We start from the raw sequence: 16158 nt of genomic DNA, 5'->3' as shown, positions 1-16158 counted from the left end.
TAAATCCAATGGTTCTCCATCCAGCACCAATGTGATGGTCATCCCATACTCAAGAGCAGATGTTTATATAAGCCCCCATGCACGGGCACTCCTTTGGCATGCAGTTCACACATTCCACAAAAATATAAGCATCCACCTTGTGCCAGGTAGTGGAGTGAACCAGACAGACACTGGCCCTGCCTCCGTGGAGCTCATGGTCTACACAGGTACACAATGAAATAAACACAAAACTGCAGCTTAAAATGTTGACAAGTGCTAGGAAGAAAAAGGATATAATACTATGAGAAAGTATGAGGGACAAGGGGAAGAACCCAGTTTGGATTAGAAAATCAGAGAAGGCCTCTCTGAGAAAGTGACATTTGGGCTGAGAGACCAAAAGGATTATCAGGGGCTACTCGGAGGGACAGCAGATTCTAGGCTCTGTGATGGGAGAAGTTTAGTGAGTCTAAGAGCCCAGGTCTATGCCCCGAAGCTCAGGTGGAAGGGTGAGCTCCGGACGTGCCAGATCTTTCAGGGCCTCAAAGGCTCTGGTGAGAAGTTTTAAGTTCTATCCTCACTCACAGAGGGTTATTTCCTCATGTGCTCTGTAACTTCGGAACGTGTGGTCCTAAGGAGTGGAGAATGCCATCTAGACGAGAAATGGGAGAGAGGATGGGAACTGGGTTGGGAACAGGCCAGGGATGGATTTTGACAAAAGAATGAAGAGCTGGGTCTTCCTCACGTGTCTCGCTTTGTTCGTGATAGGGATCTTGCTTGCAGGAAGGGAAATGGGGCACAAGATGCCTTCTCATCGGCCCCGAGGGTCGAGCACATGGCATTTTGTTCCTTGGTCGATGGCTTTCAATTCACCGCCCATCACCTGCTTGCCCACAGTACTGGCTTGAGGAAGGAGTGTCTCTTAAAGGCTGATTAGGCCTGCAGTTCACAGGGCTGGTAGGGTTTTAGAACCTTCTGCTCAAGATAAACGAACTGCCGCTTGCTCCAGACTGCCTCAGGCGTGGGAGACTCAAGGGTTCTACTGCATGGTCCCTCCCCGTCCCAGCAGCACCCGCGTGCATCATTAGGCCCTGATTGGCTCCGGACGGATTCACGTGTGCTCAATGGCACGCCTGAGGGGCGGGACTTCGCGGGGCGGCTTCCCCACGTGACCTCTGGCTGGTCGGACGTTGGTGAGGCTGGGGACTCCCAGGCCGCCTACTGAACTTGTTATGAGTCAGCCTGATGCGTTAGCCTTCCTCTCCCTTCGTCCCTTCACGGTGAGTCATCCAGTAGTTGTACACATGCTTATTCCACGGGTCGGGAGGCTTTAAATCAGCCAATCAGTTCGCTCCTTATGGGAACAGGAAGTTCCCGTAGATAGTGAGTCGGCCAATCGATCACGTGATGCACTCGGCCAAACTCGAGGAGGATGTTCAGTTGTCTGGAAAGTAGCCTAGCAGAGACCTGCTGAGGCGGGCCCTGGTTGGCGCTGTGGGAACCCAAGACAAGGGGGTAAGTCTGGAAAAGGAAATGATCATTTAGCGGGAGGGGAAAGAGGTTTCCTGTGGAGACAACCCGTGGCTGCACCAGGCCCTGGAGAAGGGAATGAGAAATTGGGAGAGATCGGAATTTTAAAGTCAGAAGGACCATTACACACTGGGCTATAACACCTTCTCATTTTATAGATGGGAGAAATGGGAGGGAAACCAGAAAGGGAACAGCACTTGCCTAAAACTTCCAGCGAGTAACCTGCAAAGCCCAGTGTGGAACCACCACAGAGCTCTCCTCAGTCTTCGACCTGAGGTTGTAAATAAATCACTATATTCAATTAGATTCTGAGAAGTAATTTATAAGTAGAATTTTTAATTTCAAAAATTAAAAAAAAAAAAAATCTAACCGAAGAAAGAACTAGACAATGCAAATCTCCCCTTTCAGTAACTGAGCAAGCAGATGAAAAAATTAGTAAGGATATAGATACCATCAACCAAATTGACTTAAGTGACATTTATAGAATATTCCATCCAATAATAATAGAATACATATTCTAGTCAAGGGCTCATGGAACACTTAGACTATGTTCTGAGCTATAAAACAAGTCTCAACAAATGTAAATGAATTGAAGTCGTATAAAGTATGTTTTCTAACCACAGTGGAATTAACCTAGAAACAAATAGTTGGAAAATCATTACGATTTGTGCTTGTACATTTTTCTTCAGTGAATATTTATCGGACAAGAACCTTTCTAAGCTCTGTGGAGGACACAAAGATCTGTTTGATGTAGGGCTTTCTCTCAAGGATCTCACTCTTGGATAGTTCCCCTGGTAGGATATTTCATCAACTTCCCAACTAGACAAACAACCAAATGAAGAGGAAGCATGACAGTAGGCTGTGTGTGGTGAACGTAGCGGCTCCATCAGGCTGGCAGGGAACCAGAACCCTCTGCTGTTGTCAACAACATCCTCAGTCTGTGGTTTTGATCCTTATGGCTATCTCATGGTTGCCAGATGGCTGCTCCACCTCCAGCATCACATCCATATTCCAGGGAAAGAGAAGGAGGAGGAGGAGGAGCAAGAGGGGAAGGGGAAGGAGAAGAAAGCAACAAGCAGAAAGTGGTGTTAGCATCAGAAAAGCAGAACTCCCCAAAGTCTTCAGCATGGTTGATATTTTAAGAAAACAAGTCTCTCAAAGTATTTGCTTAATAATAAATCTGGCAGAGTCCAAGGTTTTTATTTTGCATCGTACATTTGGGAGAAGAGAAGAGTACAATCCTAACAGATAGGTATACAATTTAAGAAAACAGAGTTGTCAGTTATAATGTTATTGTTACCAGAGCAAGAAATTATCAAGTAAGACAACTGGTCAGAATTCCATTTTATTTGGATATCATTTTCATAAGACATGGAATAATTTCTAATGTCTTTAGAGTCTCATAAGACCACTTTGTTTAAATTGTTCTTCCAAGGGCGGATTTGTATCAACAGAGAACAGAACAAGTCAGTAACAGTCATGAATATTCATACAAAACTGTATATTGCAAAGGAGAACATAAATTATATTCTTATAAACATTCTCGGTTTTGTACAATATCAAATCAGATTCCTTGAGCCCTTTTATAACACAGAACAATATCTTTTGATTTATAGCTGCAGGGGAAGTGAACATCTTTTTCAATTCTTTCTGAGACTTGTTTCCTTTATTATGAAAACTTATTTTTTTAAAACCAGGCTCTGGAATTCTATTAGCTAGGATTATATGCAGAAAACAGTTCTTCAGAGCTCAATTGTGACAGTAAAGAAAATGTGGTAAAGGCTGGATAGCCTTTTATTTGCTGTCGATATTTTAATAGCCTTTTTCTTGTACTTGGCCCACTGGCCACAGCTTTGTCATAGAGCCACCTTTGGATGTACAGGAGGCAGAAATATAGTTGTTGGGTTTTTTTTTTTTTAACTGGGGAATTGATCACCTGAACAAATTTGAAATAAGGGGATACACAGGAGAGTGGTTATCAGGGAGGACAGTTCTCAGAGTTTGTCTGAGACGTTGCCATAAAAGAGATGGACATATAGGGGTGCTTAAGAGAGTCTGGGAAGGGAGACTTCTTTGTGGTTCTGGAGATCCTAGAAGGCTACTTGAAGGAGGTTAAATTTGACCTGGACTTAGAAATTCTGAGAGACAGGATTTGAATGTGGGCAGAAGGGAGAGTTGCAGAAGGATGCCATGAAAAGGGGAGTGGCCTGAGTAAATATACAGAGACAGGAATGTATGGACCATATGTGGAAAGATACTTTTCTCTTTGTCAGGCAAAGAATGGCAGAGCCTAGGGAAGGGAGCAGTGGAGATAGGCCAAGTGTGGGGCAAAATCATGGACAGCCTCAAATGCAAGGCAAAGGGGTTTGGAATTTATCCTGTCAGCCATAGAAATGTCTTTTATTGCTCAAATACCTTTTTTTTTAGTTTATTTATTATTTATTTTGAGAGAGAGAGAGAAAGAGAGTCGGGTGGAGGCAGAGAGAGAGGAAAAGAAAGAGAATCCCAAGCAGGCTCTGTGCTATTAGCGTAGAGCCCAATGTGGGGCTTCATCTCACGAACAATGAGATCATGACCTGAGCTGAAATCAAAATACTTAACCAACTAAGCCACCCTAGTGCCCCATTGTTCAAATACCTCTTAAATATATCCCGTCCTCTCCACCTCCATAGCCACGGTTCCAGCTCAGGATGCATTATCTTTCTCTTAAACTATTTCTTTCTCCTTGATGCAGATCCATAGTGATCTTTATGACACCCCATGGTTCAAACCTGTTCCCCCATGGTTAAAAACTTTCTGTGGTTCCCATGATTTCCTAATCAACTTGGGAGAGAGGCCAAGCTTCTCAGCCTGGCATTTGAGGTCCTTCAAAGGGGGAGGACTCAGAGGTGACAGCTGGAGGGGAAAGAAGAAAGACATGGTATTTGGACTCTAGAGAGACTCATGGAGACACTGCTCTATCCTTGAAGCTCCTCAGCCTCTGTTTCCATGAGACTCCTGATTCTCTAGGCAAATGAAACCTAAGAGTGATTGAAGAGACAAAAACCCCTAGTGGGCTATGAATTTACCTCTACTTCCACCTCATGCCTCTTCCTGCTGACTCTCTCCTCATCCATTCCAAATCTTGCCCTCCACAACATACAGATCTGAGGCCAGAGTTAGCAGCAAACTAGGACCTGGCCCTCTCTTTTCCCTGAGACAGTGCTGATGGCATTGCCACTGTCATGGTTCAGTAAGTGGAATGAGAGGTAGGGTGGGAAGTGTCTGAGGAAGCCAAGAAAGGGTAGGGGTGAGGTGGGTATGGGTGGGGGGTGGAAGACAGGCAGGGCTGAAGTAAGGTGAAGAGGTTACACATAGAGAATTAAGTACTTTATAAATAATAAATAATAGACATCTTCCATGTGCATATTCTGTGACCCACTGTGGGTCCCATTTCATCTACCCAATAACTCCATGAGGAATTATTGTCCTCATTTCACAGATGAGGAAGCAGGCTCTGGGAGATTCAGCAACTTGCCTAGAAATTTCTCTGTTGGAGTACCCAGGTGTTCTGACTCCTAGTGCCATTTTAGTGCCACACCACTCTAGAACTTTAGTGATAATAAATGTATACACATCTTCTCTCTCAACACCATCATCTGTGTGGTGGGTGTCATTAAGTCACATCTTAGAGCAGAGAAATAGCATGGTGTTCCAGAACCAAGAGTGTCAGGATCCCTGGTGATGATGTTTTGGAGTACTGGACTTAACGTGTGAAAAGCCAGTCCCAGGCCTGATGCTGTTACTCCTTTCCCTGTAACCTGGACCAATGCCCTTAGCCTCTCTGAGCCCCAGTTTCCCGATGTGTCTAAGGGACTATAATAAAATCATCATGAGGATGGCTTAAGCTGATTTCTATGAAGGTATTGAGAAATCTGTAAACACTTACACAAGTCAGTATTACTACCGTAATTTTATTTTCTTTTTTATTTTTATTTTAAAAAAAATTTTTTTAATGTTTATTTATTTTTGAGACAGAGAGAGATAGAGCATGAACGGGGGAGGGTCAGAGAGAGGGAGACACAGAATCTGAAACAGGCTCCAGGCTCTGAGCTGTCAGCACAGTGCCCGACGCGGGGCTTGAACTCACAGACCGCGAGATCATGACCTGAGCTGAAGTCGGCCGCTTAACCGACTGAGCCACCCAGGCGCCCCTACTACCGTAATTTTAAGATGGCATTACTAGAAGTGGCCTCAAGAACCATGAAGTTCACCACCCATCCATTTTGTACAAGAGAGAGCTGTCATCTGGTAAACCAAGAAGGGAAGAGAATAATTGTTCACCTAAGAGCCAACAGCTGAGTTCCAATCTACAATGATTATAAGGCACCATGTGCATCTGGTTAATGTATTTCATTCTCACAACACTGCAGCACTGGTAATGTTGTGCCTATTTTTCTGATTGAGAAACCGAGATTCAGAAGTGGGGCTACATGGCCAACTTCACAAGATACAATTACTACCAACAATAAGAACAACAAAAAACCCAGAAGACTAAATTGGGGTGGTGCAGTTAGGGGTCCACAAAACCACCCTCAGGTTCAATGATTCACAAGAAAGACTCCAAGAACTCAGCAAAAACTGTTATATTTAGTTACGGTTTATTATAGCAAACAAATGGAGATTGAAATCAGCAAGGGAAAAGGCATGTAGGGCAGTATCTAGGAGAGACCAAGAATGAGCTTTCAGTTGTCTTTTCCCAGTAGAGTTGTGCATACAGTATTTACTTCTCTTGGCAGTAATGTTTGGCGATATGCATAGTATTGCCAAGCAGAGAAATTCACCAAGCTTTAGTGTCCAGGGTTTTTATTGGGAGCCTGGTCCCACAGGCATGGGTGACCTTAGTCTCCAGCTACTTCAGAGGTCAAGCTGATACCACATGTGACCCAAGGTCCCCACCAAAAATCACACTGTTCACGTAGACTATCTGGCATGGTCCATTCCCCTAAGTAAATAGACGCTGTTATCAGGTAAGACATCCCAAGGGCTTAGAGGTTACCTCCCTGGAGCTGGGCAAGGGCCAAACCTTTCTAGGGTAAGGTTAATCCTTTAATGTACACGTAGGATATTGGAGGGCACTAGCGTCAGTTTTTCAACTTGAATCTCTCTCCTACGGGATTACGTTCTGTGTTTTGGTGGAAGTCAAGAAGGTACCAGTGGAAGAAGTATAATCTTCTGAATATTTGAACTTCCCAAGGAATCCCCAAGCAATTCTGTGCCTGTGGCCTACTGGCTTAATAAAAATATCATGTCCCCCATAGCTATAAATCAACTCAGTGCTACCATAGATGATAACACCAAAGGCACATTCCACACTATTTGGAATCTTGAAGCACAAGAGTGTACCCTGCTGATCCATAATGTACTTAAAAGGGACATCATGACACACTTATTCTGTACAGATATAGAACACAAGATTTCTTCCTGTGGGAGGATATTGAACTCTCCATATCAGGTGATGTTCAGTCTCATGCAGTGGGTAGTTTGTAAAGGAAGAACTCCGAGAAGACATTTTGGTAATTGTGTGGTTTTTACCTCACAGGGCACTGGGCTTTTTAAACCTTAGGTATTTCATTTTTACAACAATAATACAATGACATAGGTATAATTGATAACTTATGTTTCCAAGTAGAAATGGCAAAGAGAAAGGAAGTGACTTAGCCAACAACATCCAGCAGATAAGAGGTGGAGGTGGGAAATGATCACAGATCTGCTGGGAAGGGGCAGAGCTTGAGGGGAGAGTTGGATTGGAAAGGAAGACAGCATAGGAGCTGGCCCTAGGAGGTCTGGATGGGGGGACAGGTAAGGAATCATAGGCAATGTAGATCCTCAGAAAATGCACTCACCCTCAGTCTTCAGAGTGCAGTGTCCAGGTTCAAGCTCTTCCTCCTTCAGCAAGTCTCCTCCATTTGCTCACCTACAAAGTGCAGAGAAGGGAAATATACTTGTGAAAATCCAACAATCCCGGGTTCCATGAGGTTATTGGGGTGGAGGGGAGGAGTACCAAGTAAGCTAATGGGTGAGAAACCACTTTGTAACTTGGAAATAGTGTGCATCAGTTAAATGTCCATGAGGATCCCTTGTTTCAGTCCCAGTCTGTCTTTCCCTTCAGACCAGACCCAGAAACCAGAGCTCCACGACCTAGAGATTCTTGTGGCTGGAGATCCTGTGACCTTGACCTGTACCATCAAAGGCACCTGTGCAGAGAAACCAAAGCCCTTTTCCTTTCCTGGAATTGGCCCACTCTGTCCTCCAACACAGACGGCTCCAGCAACTCCTCCTCCTGGTGCCGCACTTCACCCCAAAGCCTCAGGATTATGGCACCACTCTCCGATGTTATTTGAACTTCTCCCTAGCTAAGTTGACCAGAAGTAGCATGGTCATGTTCCAGGCGGTCTGTAAGTGCTGGTGGGCAAAGGAAGACGCAGAGTCTGAGAGAACTGGTGGGCTCAAGAGAAATTCCTGAGTCCTGGGGTGGGGCTGGGTGGGAGGAGTCTGGGAAGCTGTCACATCTTCTCAGGGCTTCTATGGCTGGAAGGCCAGAGGTAAGAGCTGAGCCAGAGTCAGAGATAGATGAGGAAAGAGGATGTAGGGTAACTGGTCTGTGAAGTCCTACTCCTCTGGGCTTCCAGAAAGTCTTTCCAAAGCTCCTTGAGAATCATGAATAAGGAAAAGGCTGGGTCCTGAAGGACGTAGAAAAGGGAAGTCAGGATACCTTGCTGATTGCTGACCTTCCCTTCCCATAGCACCCACTAGGCTGCTCTATTCATCTTGCTCCTTGGAGAAGACTCTACAGTGCAACTGTTCCTTCCATGGGATCCCTACACCCTCTGTGCTGTGGTTGATGGAAGGTGTTCCTGTGGATGTGAACAGCACAGACAACATCTTCCAGGTGACTTCCACCATAATTGGCCCCTGGACCAACAGTACCATCAGCCTCATAGGGGAGCCAGAAATAGTCATGAGTCTCCGCTGTGAGGGGAAGAACCAGTATGGAACCCATACTTCAAGCATCTTCCTCCTACCAGGTAAGTACACAGGGGACTACTGACTGAGCTAGAATGACAGCACCTGGGGACCAAGATGAGGATGGGCACAGGGCCAGAGGGAAGAGGAGTAGCTCAGACTTCACAGCCTTAGAAGAAAAAACACTCTCACTTCCCTCTGATTCCAGATAAACGTTCAGTTTACAGTGTGTTCATGAAGGGGCTGATCCAGGGCCTTGTGTATGGATCCATTGCATCGGCACTGTTCTTCTTCTTCCTTGTCCTCCTTGCGTGAGTATCAGATTGAAATTCATCATCAAGCCTTTTCCAACACCTACTACATTTATTTATGTCCCTTATTCCCTTCCATTCTTCTCCAGTATTTGCCTTAAGGCTATAAATTTCCCTCTAAGCACAACTATAGCTGCATCTCACAAATTTTAATATAAAGTATTTTAGTATCACTTGGTTAAAATATTTCTAATTTCCATTACGATTTTTTGACCCATGGGTTTTTTCCTCAGGCACAACAGCATTCTCTAATAATTCTCTTTTCTTTATTTCTACCTTAAATCCAGTAAGTGGAAAGAATATACTATGCATGATTTCAATTCTTTATTTTCTTTGTGGCACAATTTTTTTGTAGTTTTTATAAATATTCCACATAGGCTTAAAAAATGTATATTCTATATTTGTTGAAGGAAGTGTTCCATTGATATATAGCCTTTAAATCAGGTTTACTGATCGTGTTTACATCTTCTCTAGTTGTACTGTGACCTCTACTCGGTGCCCTTCTCTGCATGTCACCTCCCATCCCTGCCCCTTTCTCTCACCTGGCTGAAATTTAGTCATTATTTAGGGCTCAGCTCACAGCCCTCCCATCATGCACTCCAGGAAACTTTCCCTGACACCTGGACTGGGTGCATTTTCAAGCCCCCCCCCCCCCCAGCCAACTGGGCTTTCATATATTGTCAGTGCTAATGGTTCTACTCTATTGTGACTAAGTGTGGATATCTTTTTTTGTTTGTTTGTTTGTTTGTTGTTGTGTATATCTGGCCTTTTTCATCTGTGATTTGGTGTATTTTATCAATTCTGGAAATTTTTCAGCCATTGTTGCATGCATTACTGCATCCACCCTTTCCTTTCACTGTGGGCTTCTCATTTAATATTTCTCAGACTTTTTTTTTCTCTGTTTTACCTCTTGCCCTGTGTCCCGTATTTTCCAGGGACGTAGACAAGTGAACAAGTGCTAGGTTAGAGGTCCATACAAGGGAGATACCAAGAGGACCCCACTGCTTCAGAATCTCCATCTTTGTAGGGGAGGGTAGCATCCATACCGCCTAGAAATCTTCCCACCCACCCTTGGGGAGCTTTCCCCAACAGACAACTCTGTCAGTATCACAGATGTTTTCTTTCTTTCCCCAACTCTCTTATCTCCTCCCCCTCACTCTCAGCAATAAGTTTTACCTACTTCATAGGAAAAAAAAAGCAACTCCCCAGCACCTACAGTTACTGCCACTGGCACTGGTGATTTACTCCTTGCCTTTTTCAGAGAAAGAGGCATCCCTCTTCCTGTCCAAGGTTAGCCTCACCTCCTTTGCCTGGGAATCCATCTCCTCTACACTCCATTAATCATCCCTTCTGTCTCTTAAATTTTCAATCATTCTTTCTTTACTGGCTCTTTCTCTGAAAGATATAAACATGCCCAAATCTCTCCTGCATCAGCCCCACAAACTCCTCCTATGTACCATCCAATTTTTTTGAGAGAGAATAGCTTATACCCGCTGCCTGATTCTCCTCACTCTTACATTCTTCAATCCCTTGCTGTCTGCTCTCCAGCATCAAGCCACTGAAATGGCACTGTCTGAGGCAGCCAGTTATCCTTGCTCTCAAAATTATTCTCAGGATCCAATGGCAGATGTTCTATATCTTTCTTGTTCACTTTAGGTGGCGTTTATGATTCTGGTTGGGGTGGGGGTAAGGCCCTCCTACACATGGGTTTTTTTTTTTTTTTTTTCACAGCGAAGAAGTATGGGGAGGCTGTCTGCTGAAAATGACGTGGGTGGGGGCAGGGGTGGGGGGAAGGGATCAGGAAGAATGGTAATGGTGGTGAGGTGGTTGGAATGGCCACTGAAGAGAATGAATGGGATCCACACAAGAGCAAGGAAAACAATTGGTGACCAGCAACAGAGGCCCAGTGGTGACTGCAGGTTGCTCATTGTTAGCAGCACCAAGCATCATTGCTATGTCATGTTTCCTCCCAGCAGCTGTCATTGGAAGAAAAGGGGTGAATGGCAGCATTGATCTGGGTTCGGGTCTTCACAGGCAGGGTGCCATGGAAGGGTGACAGGATGGGAGACCAAAGAGACTGTGGAAGCTGGAGGGAGAGGGCACTCAAGTGGACAGCTGTTGTACCCGGTGGGCCGGGCGATAAGGAAGAGAAACCAGGAGGGCCTTCACAGGCATAGAGTGTGGCGTCTTGGATCTGAAGCCTCCATCTGTGAGATCAAAAAACAGAAACACAAGACTAGATAAGAGCCCAAGAAAGCTGAACAGAACAGGGGATTCTGGGTGGCTCAGTCAGTTGTCTGACTCTTGGTTTCGGGTCAGGTCATGATCTCATGGTTCATGAGACTGAGCCCCACATTGGACTCTGTGCTGCCAGTGTGGAGCTTGCTTGGGATTCTCTCTCTTCCCCCTCCCAACTTTCTGCCCCTCCCCTGCTCACGTGCACGTTTCTACTCTCTCTCAAAATAAATAAACTTAAAAAGAAAGCTGAATAGAACAGAACTAGGCAGAGCATGGGGTTATGGTTTAAACTGTCATAGGTGGAAAAGTTTCGACAGATGATGCATATGGGATAATGGTTTAAGGAGATAAGTCACATTAGTCAGGACTCTTCCAGTTGTGAGTGACGAGAGCTGAATTCAGCAAGCTCAAGGAACGAGGAACAGTTATTTGTTGCTATATCACAGTCCCCTAAACTTAGCGACCTTAAACAATGGGGTCCCACCTGAATGATTCTTCAGCTTCCATGGTATCCACAGAGGTCACTTGGTATTTATCTAGCGGCTGGGCTGACTGGGCTGGAAAGTCCAAGGTGCCTTCATTCATGTGCCTGACATTTTTCTGGGGACAGCCAGAAGGCTGGGCTCATCTGGGCCCCTCTCACTTTCCATGGAGTATCAGGGCCTCTTTTATCATGGTCTCTTCCAAGGCAGAAATCACCAGCCCTCTTTAAGGCTATGCCTGGAATTAACAGAGTGTCACTTCCATCATATTCTCTTTGAGCAAGTCATAACCTAGCCAAGATTCAAGGGGAAGAGAAAACTTGAGACCCCATTTCTCCATGGGAAGAGTGCCAGAAACTTGCAGCCATCTGTAATCTGCTACAGGAACATATTGACCATCTGTTAAGTCGAAGACTTCAACAGCAGAGATTCATTTTCTCATGGTTCTGGAGGCTGAAAGTCCAAGATCAAAGTGCCAGCAGGATTGGTTTCTCCTGAGACTCTTCTCCTTGGCTTGCAGATGGCCACCCTCTTGCCTCTTCACCTGGTCATCCCTGTGTGCAAGCACACCCCTGTCTGTCCCTCTTACAAGGGCACCAGTCATATTGGATTATGGGGGCCTCATAATTGAAATTGGGTGCCTCAATTTAACTTACACCTCATTGAAGGCCCTATCCAAATACAGCCCTATCAATTAGGGCCCATCCATATGAGCTCATTTTACCTCAGTTACCTTTTTTTCTTTTAATTGTTTTATGTTTATTTATTTATTTTGAGACAGAGAGCAAGCAGGGGAGGAGCAGAGAGAGAGGAGGGAGAGAGAGAATCCCAAGCAGGCTCCGCACTGTCAGCACAGAGCCTGATGTGGGGCTCAGTCTCACAAACCATGAGATCATGACCTGAGCCAAAATCAAGAGTTAGATGCTTAACCAACTGAGCCACCCAGGCACCCCACACATGACGTTATTAAGACTTGTCTGCTGTCTCCGTGTCTTTGTTCTGCTTCCTTCTGTGTTCACTTGACCTCTGGAGGCTCTTTCCTTCCACCTAGTGGCGAGATGGCCAAAGCAGCCCCATGATTATATTCTCTGATCTCAGCAACTCTAGCTGAAATAGAACTTGTCTTCCTCTTGGTGATACATCAATCCCAGAGAAGACTCTGATTGTCCCTGCTTGAGTCACAGGCCCATCCTCAACTAATGGCCTGTCCAGGTGGATAAAGTATTTTGGTGGGCCAGTCCTAAATCTGTGTATTGTGCTGTTCCAGTCCCATGGAAACCATAATTAAAGCTCCTACACATGCTTCCCCCTCATTCCTTCCCCTTCCTGACTGACCCCAGTGCTTCCCCGTGTGGCCTTGTGTGGCACAGGGTGCCCCCTCTCAGAAACTTTGAATAACAAAGTGTCTTCAATGGCAGTCATCCCTCAGTTTGTTGGCTTCACCATACCTGAATACAAACAAAATCCCACGTGCATGCCCACTCCTTGGGAAGAGCCAGACTGGGCACAGCAGGGGAACCAGTGAGCAGGGTGGTTGCCATTGCCAGGGCAAGAAAGGAAGGGACCAGTCGTGTAATCAATGGTACGTCTTAACAACAGAGCACTATGCAGCTGTAAAAAAGACGAAGGAAGCTCTGTGTACTAATATGCACACATATGCCAAAAATACTAAGAGGAAAGGTGCAAAAATTTGTCTAGGAAAAAAAATCGTATACATATTGAGACATTAGAGGGCTGGAAGAGAAGCTGAGGAGAGGCACAGCTGTGGAGGGCCACTGAGCGGGAGGGCTGGGACTTTGTGCTGGGAGTGCTGGGGAGCCATGGGAGGGCCGGGAGCAGGGGAGTTGCAAGCCATCTCTGGGGCATGAGGCCAAGAAAGAGGCTAGGAAGAGGATCCAGCTCAAGAGAATAGGGATTTGTATCTGCATTTGATGAGGGGAGTGCAGTGCTGGTCACAGAACCAGCAAATGGAGGGAAAATTGGTCTTCTGACCCCCAGCCCAGGGAACGGGGAGGGGGTGGGGGGAGACTAAGCACAGTATTAACCACAAGGCTTGTTGCCCTAGAATGAAGATTCTTAAATGGTGGGAGGACAGTCACATTCCCAAGGCCAGAGAGTCCCCAATTATCCAGAAGCCAGAGCTGCCGGAGGAGCCAGAAACAGCCGTGGAGTCTGAAGCCAAAACTCCTGGGCCTCAATTGGAGGTAAGTCCCTGGGCTCGGCAGGGCCACCAGCCAGGCTGCTGCACAGCTGACGCCAGCTGATCTCCACAAGCTGCCGGAACTCACCCACTGCCTAGCAGCACCACTGGGGAACACTGGTTACAAACTAGGATTCCCAGGGGTCCCTGGACCTGCGAACCCAAGCCCCCAGGGTCAGAGCCCAGAGGGCGGCAATCTCTCCTGCGCATTGCGAGTCGTGGCCATTGGCAGGGCTGGGTCTGAACAGAGTGTCTGTCTAGTTCCTCAAGCCAAGTCCGTGCCATGGATGGTGAGGACCCTGAGGGGCTCCAGGCCCAGCCCCTGCCCCACCTGGGGAGGCAGCCTTGGCCACAAGTGGCTGCTGCCCTGCCGGGAGAGAACAGTCAGTACCAGAGAGTGGGGCCTTCTCAGTCTGCTCGGAGCTGCCATAACAGAGTACCACAGACTGGGGAGCTTAAACCACAGAAGTTTATCTTCACAGTGCCAGAGGCCAGAAGACCAAGATCAAAGTGTCCGCAGGGCTGGCTCCTTCGGAGGCCTCTCTCCCTGACTTATAGACGGCCACCTTCTCCCTGCGTCCTCACGTGGCCTTCCCTGTGTGCATCTGTGTCCTAATCTCATCTTTGTATGAGGACACCAGTCATAATGGATTAGGGCCCACCCTAATGGCCTCATGTTAACTTAATCATCTCTTTAAAGGCCCTGTCTCCAAATGCAGTCGCTTTGTGCTGGGGATTGGGGCTTCAACATATGAATTTGGCGGTGTATGGGCACAGTTCAGCTATTTGTATCCTCTATTGATGGGGACCCAGAAAGGGGAAGGGCTTGGCCAGGGCAGGGGAACACCAGGACCTGGTTTTCTCACAGTCTAGGGCTCCCGAGAGAGGACAGACCATGGACAGACAGACTCCCAGACGGATCAAGACACACGCATGGATCGAAAATGCGGAGACCGACCGGCCCAGCCAGACCTCACAGACCTACAGGGCAGGAGCAGCGACTTTGAGAATCTAAGACCGGAGACCACCGCTAGGAGCTCACACATTCCCTGGGCAGACATCCCCCAAAAGACTCCTAGGTGCTGGGCCTCTTGGTCAGCCCCCACCAGGGACACACCTGCTTCCTGCCCTTGAGCGACACGGTCTGGGCCGGCAGGCGGACGTGCAGGAGCACGGAGGATGGACAGAGGAGCCTGGGGGGAGGCAGCGCTAGGAAATGGGCTAATGCTGTGGCAGAGGCCACACGGGCACTGTGACCCAGAGCGACAGTCACCCTCCTGAGGCCTCGGGCGCTACCAAGCAAATCCGCCCTCGGCGTTCTGCAGAGAGAAACAGGGAGCTGTGGGAGGGAAGCGCCCGAAACACTAAAGAAGCCCCAGAGGCCTCTCTGCAGGGACACTGGGGATCATGAAGCCCGTCCTCCACACCCCCACATTTCAAACGGGGAAACCGAGCCTCAGAGTGCCTCAGGCCACACAGCAACGCCGTGCACTGCTCAGGACCCCTCCATCCCAGGACTTTTGATCCCTGGAGCAGCTCTCCCCATCCCTGGCCATTTTCTCCTGCACTAAGATTCTAGTGCACAGGTTGCAAAATCAAAAGCCCACATTGGCCCCGCAGGTAACAAAATGGGTGCCGTTGGCCTGGTGGGGACCTGGTCCATCTTGAGAGCAGGCTCCCCACCTGAAGGGGGTGCCAGCAACAGCGAGCTCAGCTCCAACTCTTACCTCCCGGCAGGAATGAGATCTGAACTGCTGGGTCTTCTGGTTTTTGTTTTAATCTATCTGTCATCTACCTCTGTCTGTCTGTCTATCTATCTATCTGTCTATCTATATCTATCATCTATCCCTCCTCTATCTATCTATCTCTGTATTTTCAGAAGAATCCAGACACCTAGATTCTAGTGTGAAATTTCTGGATTCACACACGTTAGTAACAGTGTTTAAAAAGCACCATGGGTCCTGGGGCGCCTGCGTGGCTCAGTCACTTAGGCATCCAACTCGATTTTGGCTCAGGTCGTGCTCTCATGGTTCGTCAGGCTCTGTGCTGACAGTATTGGGATTCTCTCTCTCCCTCTCTGTCCTTTCCCACTCGTACACTCTCTCTCTCTCTCTCTCAAAATAAATAAACTTAAAAAAAAAAAAAGGCAGCATAGATCCATGTAAAGCCCCGTGTGAACCTATCACTTGCAAGTCTGATCAGAAGCATAGACCTGGAGGAGACACCTTTTCTCTAAACACACCTCCTGCCAAAAGGAGGTGTGGTCATTCAGAATGCCAGGGCCCTTGCCCAGTGGAAACAGTCCCCAGACCTTGGGAAGGGGCTTGGGTCTGGAAGAATGAGGAAGAATTATTTGGGTGGAGAAGGACGTTCCGGGAATTCGTCCACTCGTCTGCCACAAATGACTGCAGTGGCC

General features: G+C 47.0%; 1 protein-coding gene across 6 annotated transcripts; it reads left to right on the top strand.

Annotated features, from left to right (window-relative positions):
* The first annotated feature begins 1134 nt into the window (after nucleotides 1-1134).
* Nucleotides 1135-15777, top strand: LOC122209017 (SIGLEC family-like protein 1). 6 transcript variants are annotated; one of them, XM_042920536.1, is made up of 6 exons: nucleotides 1135-1256; nucleotides 7663-7943; nucleotides 8292-8573; nucleotides 8720-8822; nucleotides 13608-13746; nucleotides 14616-15777. In XM_042920536.1, exons 2-6 carry the CDS (start codon nucleotides 7922-7924, stop codon nucleotides 14874-14876), a joined length of 807 nt encoding a protein of 268 aa, XP_042776470.1. In that variant the 5' UTR covers nucleotides 1135-1256; nucleotides 7663-7921; the 3' UTR covers nucleotides 14877-15777. The 6 variants fall into 6 exon arrangements, with proteins under 6 accessions (XP_042776470.1, XP_042776472.1, XP_042776469.1 ...); XM_042920538.1 differs by having other exon boundaries at nucleotides 7658-7943; nucleotides 8732-8822; XM_042920535.1 differs by having other exon boundaries at nucleotides 7658-7943.
* The last annotated feature ends 381 nt before the right edge of the window (nucleotides 15778-16158 follow it).

The sequence above is a fragment of the Panthera leo genome, chromosome E2 (genome assembly GCF_018350215.1).
Source record: "Panthera leo isolate Ple1 chromosome E2, P.leo_Ple1_pat1.1, whole genome shotgun sequence".
Classification (NCBI taxonomy): domain Eukaryota; kingdom Metazoa; phylum Chordata; class Mammalia; order Carnivora; family Felidae; genus Panthera; species Panthera leo.
This window is presented reverse-complemented; position numbering and strand designations above follow the sequence as displayed.

Bases quoted from the DNA above. Each gene is read 5' to 3' on its own strand.
- LOC122209017 (XM_042920536.1), top strand. From the start codon at position 7,922: ATGGTCATGTTCCAGGCGGTCT. The intron at 8,574-8,719 runs GTAAGTACACAG...CTCTGATTCCAG, and splicing joins AAGCATCTTCCTCCTACCAG to ATAAACGTTCAGTTTACAGT. The intron at 8,823-13,607 runs GTGAGTATCAGA...TTGTTGCCCTAG, and splicing joins TTCTTCCTTGTCCTCCTTGC to AATGAAGATTCTTAAATGGT.